The sequence below is a fragment of the Penicillium rubens genome, assembly GCF_028828025.1.
Source record: "Penicillium rubens strain IBT 27055 chromosome Unknown utg000004l_segment0_segment0, whole genome shotgun sequence".
Taxonomy (NCBI): Eukaryota; Fungi; Ascomycota; class Eurotiomycetes; order Eurotiales; family Aspergillaceae; genus Penicillium; species Penicillium rubens.
The window spans coordinates 1,267,031-1,277,921 of NW_026890602.1; the positions used below are offsets into that span (position 1 = coordinate 1,267,031).

General features: G+C 49.1%; 6 protein-coding genes across 6 annotated transcripts; 4 read left to right on the plus strand and 2 right to left on the minus strand.

Annotated features, from left to right (window-relative positions):
- Positions 1-1,910: 1,910 nt before the first annotated feature.
- On the plus strand, positions 1,911-2,894 carry N7525_010436 (uncharacterized protein; the record flags this gene model as incomplete). The annotated part of the gene is made up of 3 exons (XM_061215096.1): positions 1,911-2,151; positions 2,217-2,679; positions 2,705-2,894. 3 exons carry the CDS (start codon positions 1,911-1,913, stop codon positions 2,892-2,894), a joined length of 894 nt encoding a protein of 297 aa, XP_061067608.1.
- Positions 2,895-3,565: 671 nt separating this feature from the next.
- Positions 3,566-5,230, minus strand: N7525_010437 (uncharacterized protein; the record flags this gene model as incomplete). The annotated part of the gene is made up of 1 exon (XM_002561673.1): positions 3,566-5,230. One exon carries the CDS (start codon positions 5,228-5,230, stop codon positions 3,566-3,568), a length of 1,665 nt encoding a protein of 554 aa, XP_002561719.1.
- Positions 5,231-5,962: 732 nt separating this feature from the next.
- N7525_010438 (uncharacterized protein) lies at positions 5,963-6,264 on the plus strand (the record flags this gene model as incomplete). Its single annotated transcript, XM_061215097.1, has 2 exons — positions 5,963-5,973; positions 6,033-6,264. The coding sequence occupies 2 exons, from the start codon at positions 5,963-5,965 to the stop codon at positions 6,262-6,264; spliced, it is 243 nt and encodes an 80-aa protein (XP_061067609.1).
- A 144-nt stretch (positions 6,265-6,408) lies between these two features.
- N7525_010439 (superoxide dismutase) lies at positions 6,409-7,158 on the minus strand (the record flags this gene model as incomplete). The annotated part of the gene is made up of 3 exons (XM_002561674.1): positions 6,409-6,516; positions 6,575-7,051; positions 7,111-7,158. 3 exons carry the CDS (start codon positions 7,156-7,158, stop codon positions 6,409-6,411), a joined length of 633 nt encoding a protein of 210 aa, XP_002561720.1.
- Positions 7,159-7,604: 446 nt separating this feature from the next.
- On the plus strand, positions 7,605-8,011 carry N7525_010440 (uncharacterized protein; the record flags this gene model as incomplete). The annotated part of the gene is made up of 3 exons (XM_061215098.1): positions 7,605-7,699; positions 7,730-7,949; positions 7,973-8,011. The coding sequence occupies 3 exons, from the start codon at positions 7,605-7,607 to the stop codon at positions 8,009-8,011; spliced, it is 354 nt and encodes a 117-aa protein (XP_061067610.1).
- A 1,668-nt stretch (positions 8,012-9,679) lies between these two features.
- Positions 9,680-10,653, plus strand: N7525_010441 (oxidoreductase, short-chain dehydrogenase/reductase family; the record flags this gene model as incomplete). The annotated part of the gene is made up of 3 exons (XM_002561675.1): positions 9,680-9,795; positions 9,867-10,181; positions 10,239-10,653. 3 exons carry the CDS (start codon positions 9,680-9,682, stop codon positions 10,651-10,653), a joined length of 846 nt encoding a protein of 281 aa, XP_002561721.1.
- Between the last annotated feature and the right edge of the window lie 238 nt (positions 10,654-10,891).

Here is a 10,891-nt window from a genome sequence, read left to right on the forward strand (position 1 = left end):
GGTGCGTGACGGCCGGTAGGCAGCGCCTGGCCAGGTGAAGTTATCGTGGCGTCGGGTCGTAGTTTGTTTATTATTTCTTTTTATTTCTACTATTTTTGATATCAGGGGGTTACTCTTGCCAAACAGTTGTGCCTGGGATAGTTACCTGTTACCTGTAAATACCATTAATCGGAAAGTACCTACGTAGTCTCTAAGAGGGAGAATAAATAAGCACTGGCTTCGATAACCACCGGCACTAAAGATAAAACACAACCCGAGTCACATTTCTTTAGTAAGGGTCCTGCGAGCCGTCTTCCCCGTCTTGCCAACTAAGATTCACCGGTACGACATATGCGGGCTGTCAGTGGGAATACCACCTGTAATATGTCACCACGCTGATTCCTAACACTGGCATGCGGCTTCTTGGTATCATCCTCTCTATCTCTCTATCTTTCTCCCGAGGCTGGTGTAGTATCTCGTATAGCATCTGGTTCCGTCTCTGTCTCTTCCTTGTTGTCTGTTGTAGTCTCTCGATTTCCCTCGCCCACCGTCTGCTTTCTCCCGATCTCTCCAGTCCTTCCAGTACCTCCCTTTCTCTGTCTTGCATTCTCTCAGTTTCCCTCTCTCTTTGTCTCTCCTTTTCCCTCTGTCTTCGTTCATTCTCTCCCGGTTGGTTGTGCCCCAGATCTTCTGATAAAGCACGCAGAAAGTTGGCCCTGAATTCTTCCGATATACAACGTCGCACCAACAAAATATACTTCTCCGTAGGCTCAGGCCCATCTTCGGAGATAGGGCCATAAACGTGTCTGCCGTCGAAGCTTTGATAATGCCGGAAGTCGAAATCTATGGACGTGACTGGTTCTTCACAGTCTCGGGGGCAACATCCGGGATAATTCTTGTAACTGATTCTGAGGATTCTACAAGAAGTGTCGTGATCATGGCATATATCAAAGTGCCCATGCCAGAATCGGGAACCGTGACTGTAGACCTTCCTGCTAATCCGGGCGAAACACATACTGATTCGGAGAACCAGGGCTGTGATTTCCTTATCGCAACAGGGCTTGGAAAAAGGTACACTTGAATAAAAGCAAGGTAAAACAAAGTTAAGGAAAGGCAGCAAGAGATGAGGTCTGCCTCTGATTGAATCTCGATAGCTGCTTGAGGGAGGGGATGTGATCCAATATTTAACTTGCCAATATTGCTCGGAGGGCTATAATATTTATCTTTCTCTGCGCTTAGGCGCCATGTCACAAGTTCGTGAGCATGGGTAATATCAGTTGGGTTTACGTGTCCAAGCGATGTTATAATTGAAAGTATTTACTACTTTCCGTTGCGCAGTGTCCCACTCCTTGCTTTTTAACATAACAAGTATAACTCCATAGAGGGCGTCCACGTATGGCTTTCCTCGAAGTGGGAATGGCAAAAGCAAAAGCAAGATTCCTTAGCACAGTGTGACCATTGCGGCAATCGTAGCTATAGATATTAGTTCCTTTGCTATTTTTCTTTCTAGTTCTGCTGTTTCTGATATCCGTGTGTTTACTTGAGCGAAACACTGTGTTGGATATTGGTCTTTAATCGTGAAGTAGTCACTGAGACAGGAAATAAACAAGCACTGGCTCCGACAATCACCTGTCGAGGGCGCACTCTATGCTTCAATACCTGCACTAAGAATCAAACACAACCCAAGGCACACTTCTTTCCACCTGTTTCAAAGATGATAGGACGAGATCTTCGGTCAACGCCTGTAGGTCCACGTCAGCCTCACCATGATAATGAGTCTAATAATCGAAGTGAGACTGGGCGAGATGATACCAGACAAGGTGAGGCGAGCCACGAAGTGACAATCCTCCAGGGCTGGCATGGCAGCTAACCAGTCAGCTCCAAAGCAACTCCTGACTCCTCACCCCGGACACCCAAGACCTCTCGACAACATGAGCATCTCGAGCTTTGACCCACGCCACTACTCTCTCGATGGACCCAATGAAGCTCCAGAAGGCCACCACTCATCCTCAGTATCTCGTGGTCGGAGGGTCACCCGCACCAGACATGACACGCATTCTCGCCAGTCCACACGACAGCGCAGCTCTGCAAACGAATCATCCCAACACGCCCCACCTCCACCCCAAATACCTCGAACCCCAGCAATAAGAACACTACGGGAAACATCGCCAAGTTGGCAACTCTCAGACCCCGTTCCAATACCACCGCGACGACCTACTGACGGAAGTTCTCACCAGCATCCCCCACCCCCTCCATCTCTGGTAGCTCTTGGGATGAATATGTCTCAGACGATACCGTCACCAGATACCGGACCATCGGAGCACAATATCAAGCATGGATAGCAGGCCCAACCGCAACAGAATGCCCAATCCGACGATCAAGAGTCACCTGGACGGACCTAGTCGACCACCCGATCGAAGAGTACAGCTTTGAGGTATATCTCAACGAGATAAGATCAACCCCCGAAGAAGCGGGGAACCTCGAATTAGCTGGGCTGTCGATGGGAGATGTTTGGCGCTACGTTTTTCTGAGGCGATATGGATACTGGGATGCTGGACGCCAAGCAGGTTATACCATTTACCAGCACCGTACCGGGCTCGGCGCTATCTTTGTTGAGAACATTACCAGACGATTCGGACCCTACTGGGCGCAAGTCGCTCAGGCGCAGTACCAGCTTGACAATCACATCGATACCCTCAGGTATGTTTATTTCATGAACGTTCAGAACCTGTGCACATGGCCCTACGTGGAACAGCATTTATACCCTCGTCATGGCTTGCACTGGTATGATGACTATGGGCCCCAGTGCTGGACATATGGTTCGAGAGAGTATCAGGAGCTCCTGGGAACGAAGCTGGGAAGGGGGTGGCTCGTCTGGTTCTGGGGGCTTGGCCGAGAGGAACGCACCGCATTGAGACAATTTATACGTGGACTTTTATGGGGAACTTACAGATGAGGTTTGATATTACGCGAATTTGATTCACTTGCGAGCTCCATCAAGCAAAGTGGTATACTAATCCAAAGTAAGGCCAATTATGGAAAGAGGGGAAGCGCTAGCCCCTGCGGGCGGTTTTGACAGAAGCTCGAAGTAAGGCGTCTATTGGCCATGACAGGGATTAGCGCCATGGTAGCCAATATGCATCCAACTATATTGTAACGACTTAGGCCCCTATATAATGTATAGTATAGTAAGGCGTATGAGGCACCCATTGAGAACAGTGCGTAATCCAGTGGACAAGAGAGAACTTGGGGATTTTCACACTCTCGTACCAGCCAGCTCGACTTAGATATAATACTATCAAATAAGTTATGGATCAGCACTGTATCACGACCCCTAAGCACTATTCTCCGGTCATATTCACATCCAACACGGGCACGATAGGACTTGAGAGGGGCGTCCATGGCAGCCAGCAATTTTTGACTGCGCTGCACCTCATGATTATGCATTGGGCATTTTATATAAAGGGCTCAGTGATATACAGGTCAATATTATGAATCACGGCATATATTCGGCGTACCTCAAGCACATGCACCTCAACCAATGCTCAAAAAGTCGAACACGTAATCGTAAAACAGAAAAGAGACCTCACTCAGTCCTCTGCCGACAGAAACACGACGATTTGATAGGCACATCCGCCCAGGCTAAATTACTCTTCAGTTGCGGTAACATGGCACGCGCCTCATATTTCCGACCCATCTTAACCAAGCACTCATGATACCCATGCGAAGCCCATACATTACCAGGGTGTCTCAAAGCTCGAGGCAAAGATGTGTCGACTCCAAGGTCCGCAGAATATACAGCCGCAGCCTCCTCAACACGATCCTGTTCGAGCAACAATGCCCCCAGCGCATGTCTAGTGGGCTGCATCCAGCCCCACGGCTCATCATACGGCAACGAATCATCCCTCTGAACAGCATCCCGGAGATATGAAAATGCAGTATCGTATTCGCCACGGCGATACGCAATCTCGCCATCGAGCATCGCCTCACCAACACGGAGAATATCGACACAGCGGTTATTGAAGATCGTCCGCGAAGCCGGCACAAGGTTCATTGCCCGCAAGAACCGTTCTCGTTCTTCCTCTGCTTCCAAAATACGGCTGGTAGCAGCATACGCTATGCCCTTTGCATAGTGCATCATAGCAGTGGTGACACAGTACAGCTCCGCATCCTCCGGAGGCTCTGCGGCAATGATCTCCTCCCAGCGGCCGAAGCGCAAAAACCCATGCATCTGCATGGCGCCAAAGCCCTCCAACCAGTCTGCCATCGGTGGGGACTCGATCCGCAGGAGAGGCTCCGTTATTATCCGCGCGAGCTCGGCCCCAGACTCAAGTGCGACCTTCGACCGCCCACCCAGCATAGCAGCATACATCCTGAAATGATAATCGTGTGCGCGGTACAAATTATAGAAATGGCCCAGGGGCTGGTTGGCAAGGAATTTCTCGTCTGCACGGATCGCAGAGGTATTATCTGCCACTGCGCGTTTGTACTCGCCGCACAAGACGGCGATATGGGAAGGCATGTGCTCCAGATGGCCAGCATCTGGCACAAGTCCACGCAGATACTCTGCTATCGGCAGGGCAATTTCAGGCGTCGGGGACATTTCCATCAGATGGATGTAGAGATGCAAGATACCTGGATGATCGAAGGATTCGTCTCGTTCCAAGACTCGATCAAAGGCTTTTTTCGCCTCGAATGTTTTTGCTCCTGGCGTGGCTTCGCCGGTCTTCACGTCCCACAGACCCCAAGGAGTCAGGTTCATCAGCGCATCGCAGTACAGCGCGGTCACGTCGAGGTCATCCGGGTACTCATTGTACACTGATGTCATTGCCTCGGCATAGTCCTTATCCCATTCCGTGCAGTCTTCTACGGGCTGCTCTTGGGGATACCGGTGCTGCAGTGCATCGATAAGAGCATTCTCCAATGGGGTCGCGGTGGGAGCGTGTTCCTTTGCCTCTAGGATTGCGCGATGGGCGCGAGTCGTGGTGGCGGAGAGATCTTCGCCGTCAAAGAATTGCCATGGCTTGTTATAGTTAGGCCCTAGGGACAGGGCAATGCCCCAGTATCCCATAGCGCATGTCGGGTCGAGCTCGACGACCTTTTCAAAGCATCGGGTAGACTCTTCGTGATTGAAGGCGTAGCCCCAGATTAAGCCCCGACTAAACCAAAGTTGGGCATCTTCATTTGCTGTACTCACATTCCGACGATAGTCACCCAGGTTATAGTACTCCTCAGGAGATGGCTGGTCCATTTTGTTGATGGTGGGTTGCGTGTTCACATGTTGTGGTGGATGAGGGGTTCGGTTGCCCAACGCGGCCCTATCCCGAACTCGCATTAACCGTTTCGATCACATTGGACACCGGGATAAGCGCCCATCGTGAAACGAAATATATACTGGGAGTTATTTATAAATCGTGGCAACTCAGGAAAGTGCCTGAGGCAGTATTTTATTTCTGAGGCAGCAAGGCAGCAAGGCAGCAAGGCACCCACCAGCCCCACATGAGCAGATTTGAGGAAATCCACTTTAATGTGCTCACTCGTGCTCGATCACTCTCACCCTGAGCACCTTGGGGGCCTACTGAGAATCCTATTTAGATGTTCCTTTTGTCCTTTTATCCATTTGTCCCTTTTCTGTCCTTGTTACCTTCAACATCTATAATCACTTGTACATAAACCCTCCTCTTCTCTCATTTAAACTTCTTGACTTTTATAGATCATGTGTGGGGACACCAACCGCCCAACATTCGGAGGCACTATTGCCGTCCTATTTCCTCGAGGGACTCATCAGAGCTCGAACACTTTAGATACATCATTATCTTCATCGCCAGAATCAGTATCCTCGTTTACATCATCATCGTCGACTGCCTCAATATCATCATACTCTCTTTTCTTCCGCGACACGGATGCAAGTAAAACGAGAGCAATCTTCCGAACGGAAGACGCAGAAACATATCACGCACTCAGAGGATGTGGAAATGTCGATATGCGCATTGAGTGAGTTGGATGTCTTATGAGTTATATAGTACGGGAAAAAGGCTTACATTTTATGTCAGGAAATTTGGTGATCTCTCCTCTACAGCTCCATCCACAACTCCTCTTCACCAGTTCCGCTTGAATATGGGACAGGACAAGAACCACAGTACAGTGAATCCGACAGAGTTCGAGTTCGAGCTGCCCGAAAGGCTGGACCTGGGCGTCTCGGAGAAGGGTGTCATTGGCCGACAAGTGACAGTCAGAGAGCAAGGGGGTTCCATCCTGGGGATGGGAATTGTGGGATACAACTAAGGTGACGAGCCTGTACTCTCTACAAACATACTTCATAGACATAATCGGATTCATCAATCATTTTGCATGAGTTGGAAATACTACATTTGTTTAGTGGGAGGCTCATTCAGCTAAATCAAAGCGAACCCCGGTTCGATGAACACCTCACAGCTTCAGCGGGTTCTCAACGCCAGCAGTGTAACGCTTCTCAGCTTCAGCCCAGTGAATGATCTTCCAAATCCCCTCAACATAGCCAGCCTTGTTGTTCAGGTACTGCACGTAACGCAATTAGCAGAAAATACACACAAAGAATACATGAGAGCCGACTCACCTGGAGGTAGTAGGCATGCTCCCACATATCCACACCGAAGACAGGCACATCAGGTGCATTAACAGGGTCCTGGTCCTTAGTCGTAACGATCTCAAGTCGTCCCTTGGCACCACCCTTGCTCACCAGCCATCCCCAGCCACTCCCCTGAAGACCGAGCAGCTCGGCGCCAAAAGCCTTGACAAACGCTTCATGCGAGCCCCAGCGGGAGACGATGGCTTCGCGCAGAGCGGGAGCACCAGCGATGTCATTCGCAGGTGTACCGGGGGGAGTCAGGTTCTTCCAGAACAGGGAGTGATTGATATGGCCTCCACCGTTAAAGCGAAGCTTTTGTTGCAATGAAATCAAGGTGGGGACATCATTTGATGCTGTTGCAGAAGCTTGGGCGGAGAGCGCTGCGTTCAGATTGTTGATGTAAGTTTGGTGGTGCTTCTGATGATGCAGCTCCATTATCTGCTTGGAGATGACGGGCTCCAACGCCTGTTCATTGTTAGCTTCATGGCGCCAGATTATGAGGATCTCAATCCGATGAGGCTTACATCGTAGGCATAGGGGAGAGGAGGCAGTGTGTGTGTTTGAGAAGTCATAGTGTGATTGTGGTTGTTAGTGTGCGTCAAGGGCAGAGAAGAGTGAAAAGGAAGATTGGAAGATTGGAAGGTGTAGGCAAGAGATAAACCACCAAGGTCCCTCTGGATACCCCTCCTTGAGTGACGTGCTAGTAAGCATCTTCCAAGACCTCGGGGGGCCACCAAGGTGGATATCCACCGGTAAGTGCGAACGGGAATTGGGATGAGTTGGATTGAGCACGTTTTCGCCAAAGTTGCTCTAATCTGCTCACGGTATGCTTCCAAAGCAATAGCTGAACTGATTCCTTTGCCCACAACATATAATGTTCTGTAATATGAAATTTCCATTGTCCATTTGAAGTGTTGCCAAAATTATATAAAGTAGTCCAACCTATCTATATTAAACTAAAATATGTGTTATATCATTCAATGATCTTCATCATTCGGCGGCCAGGGATAACGGGGAAATGAGTCGCGGAAACTGGCTTTTTATACCCACAGCGGCCCTGGAAACACACCCAACACTGACTCTACCAGACGGAAATAGTGTGAATTTTGATAAGTACGTATTGCGAGAATCAATATTCTACAGTGAAGATAAGGATGGCATGCAGCGAAGGACACGCCAGGAAGATATGGAACCATCAAAACCAACCCCGAAGAAAACAAAGTCACCTCAAAAGATTCTCTGGACAACAGAGAGCTATTTCTGTGAAGAGGTTACACAAATTAATGCCGAAGTAGATGAGAACAGGGACCTTTGCCAGGTTGGTTCAGCTGCTAGCGGACAACGGGAGCACCAGACACGCATAGTCTGTATCCACAGAGGTCATAGAAAAAGCGCTTCTGGTATCCAAATGTCGCCGGTGAGTAGCCCGCATGTACATGCTTCGTCCCATACCTCATTCTGAGGTTGGCTATTTCTCGGTTGGCCGAAACGACGCAATGATCGGACGTCACCGAGGTTTAAACAATAGAATAACGCGAGGATTTCAACTGAGATGAGCGTTATATCTAGCCTCGTTATAGGAAATGCCGTAGTAGGCTGCAAACGAGGATTCTCATTCACATTCCCTCGGTTTCGCTTCGCTAAACATGTGCGAAATGGGTTATGTGACCATAACAATACTCCCCCCGCGTGTAAGTGAATTTCTGTCTTCCTTGCGACTGTAAGCTATCCTCTAAACCAACGCTAAAGACGCTCTTGTTTCGAAACAACACTCTGATTCCGGCTGGAATTACTGCCTCTCGTTTCGTGGTTAATTCTTCGCAGGACGCCGGATCGTTCTGGAGTGGGCAGAGGTTCCCAGAGAGAAAGGCTTCGTGCCAGAGAGGTTGAGCCTTTCTGCGGGGAACCATGACGATCCAAGAATTGGGTTAAGAACCCACTCACCAGGATAACACCACGATATGAGCAGGTTCAATCCCACACCTGTTTGAATTGCACAGTAAAAGTCCCCCCGAGCTAGCCTTGGGACGTTCTCAGCCGAGCCTTTACCATAAAAAGCGACCGGAACCTACAAAACAAGAACAAGTTGACATCTGATCAAAAGTCCGGTTTGACCGAGTATACAATTGGGGTGGGCCGCAGACCGATCGCCTTCGGCTAGGTCTAGGTGTGAATGGAACCGAGTTCGCAAGTTGCCATTTCTTCCTAACCTCAATTCGAGTTCGGTTCCAGCGATGAAGGGAGCGCGTTCTAGTATAGGCGGAGTGGATTCTGTTCTAGCAATGGAGTGGTCTCGTTCCGTTTTAAGGCCAGTGGCCCTTGCTAGAGTGAGATGTCCACAACCGCAACACTTGATCATGCATTTCATTGACATCGCAGAGATCCGTGACCCGACCCATACTTGTATAGAAGTAGCCACAATGTGGACTAGCACGTTAATAACCAGGGACACCTGCCAACCTTGGAATCTGTAAAAGCCATTTTTTGAAATGGAGTTCGTTTGAGTTGAAATTGATGGAGAGAATTTGGCAACTTCCAGGAAGGATAAGAGCTAAGGGAGACTAACCATGCATGCGCCACTTCCCTATATGTCCTGCCTTTCACTCAGGCACTCTCTCTTTCCTCGATTGGCTAGCAGGGCTCGCACTCAAATCCTGTCGCTTCTCGGCTCTCTTCACGACTTCTTGTTGGCCTACTTTACCAGGTCACACATGGGACAGGAGATAGTGAGATTAGCTCTCTCTTCCACCCTGTTATCTTCTCTTGTCCCTGCCATTTTGAGGTTATTAGCCTGCAGCGTCTTTTATGCGTTCTAGTGATCAACCGAAGCAATGACAACGATAATTAACAATTTGAATTCCAAAATATGCGTCGCTTATAGCTAGGTAGAAATCCCCAAGGCCCCGTTATGTGTATATTATTAATCCCCGCAGGTTTCCAACTTTGGTTCCCCTAGGCCAAGCGGGGTCGGGGAGAATCAACGGGCCTCGGTCATTTCGGCATGTACAAATACAAATAGCGAGTCTGAAGAACAAAACCCCATTTTTCCTCAATTCTCCCTTTCAGCATAATTGAATTCCAATTGCCTTCATAATGTCCGCCGAAGAGCAAGTCAAACTCTCCAACTTCTCCAGCATCTTCTCCCTTGAGGGCAAGGTCGCTGTCGTAACAGGCGGTTCTCGGGGACTAGGATTACATGCAGCCTCGGGGTATGTATATTACTAACGCTTTGTTCCAATATTTGCCAATACCGTACATATGTATTCTCACATTTTTGCAGTCTCCTTCAAGCCGGCTGCTCCAAAGTCTACATCACCTCCCGCAAGAAGACAGCCTGTGACGAAGCAGTCGCAGCTCTCAATGCCATCCCCAACAAGCGGCCCGGCGCACAGGCCATCTCTGTGCCGGCCGACAGCTCCGACATGAAAGAGCTAGACCGACTTGTCGCTGAGGTAGCCAAGACCACAGACCGTGTTGATATTCTCTTCGCCAATGCCGGCGCAACATGGGGCGAGAAGTTTGATACCCACCCCGAGAAGATGTTCTCGAAGGTTATGGATTTGAATGTGAAGAGTGTGTTCTACACGATTCAGAAGTATGTTATTAGCCTAGCTGAAATCAGGGATAAAACTCGATTCTAACATCGAACCAGGTTCACCCCTCTCCTCACAGCAAAGGCAACCCTCGCAGATCCATCCCGTGTCATTATCACCGCCTCTGTGGCAGGTATTGGGATTGGCGCAGTTGGCGAGAACGCAACACCTTCTTATTCCGCTTCCAAGGCAGCTGCTATCCACCTGGCGAAGAACTTGGCTGTCGAGCTTGGGCCACGTCATGTTTTGACCAATGCTATTGCACCGGGGTTCTATCCCTCGAAGATGGCTACTGGACTTATTGAGGCAAAAGGTGGTATGAAGTATCTTGAGGAATTCTCGCCGAATGGTCGCCTTGGAAAGCCTGAGGATATTGCTGGTTTAGTGGTCTTCCTCGGTTCTAGAGCTTCGAGTCATCTGAATGGAGCGGTCATTGCGACAGATGGTGGAGCTGTGATTAAGGGAAGACTCTAGGCCTTCGTTTCATGTTATTAACAAAGCATGTTCCATTCAAATAAATCGCAAAATGCTAACCTGACCGACGTTCCAACGTCAACCCCATCAACGACTTGAAGCTAGAATTTTGAGAAAAACTTCCACTTTCCTAATCCATCACAGGACCTGATGAAAATCTACCAAAAAAAAAACGGTGTAAAATAGACGTGGTCTAACCTGATTAGGGAATTTTAGACCTTGACTAGCCAAAAAGACA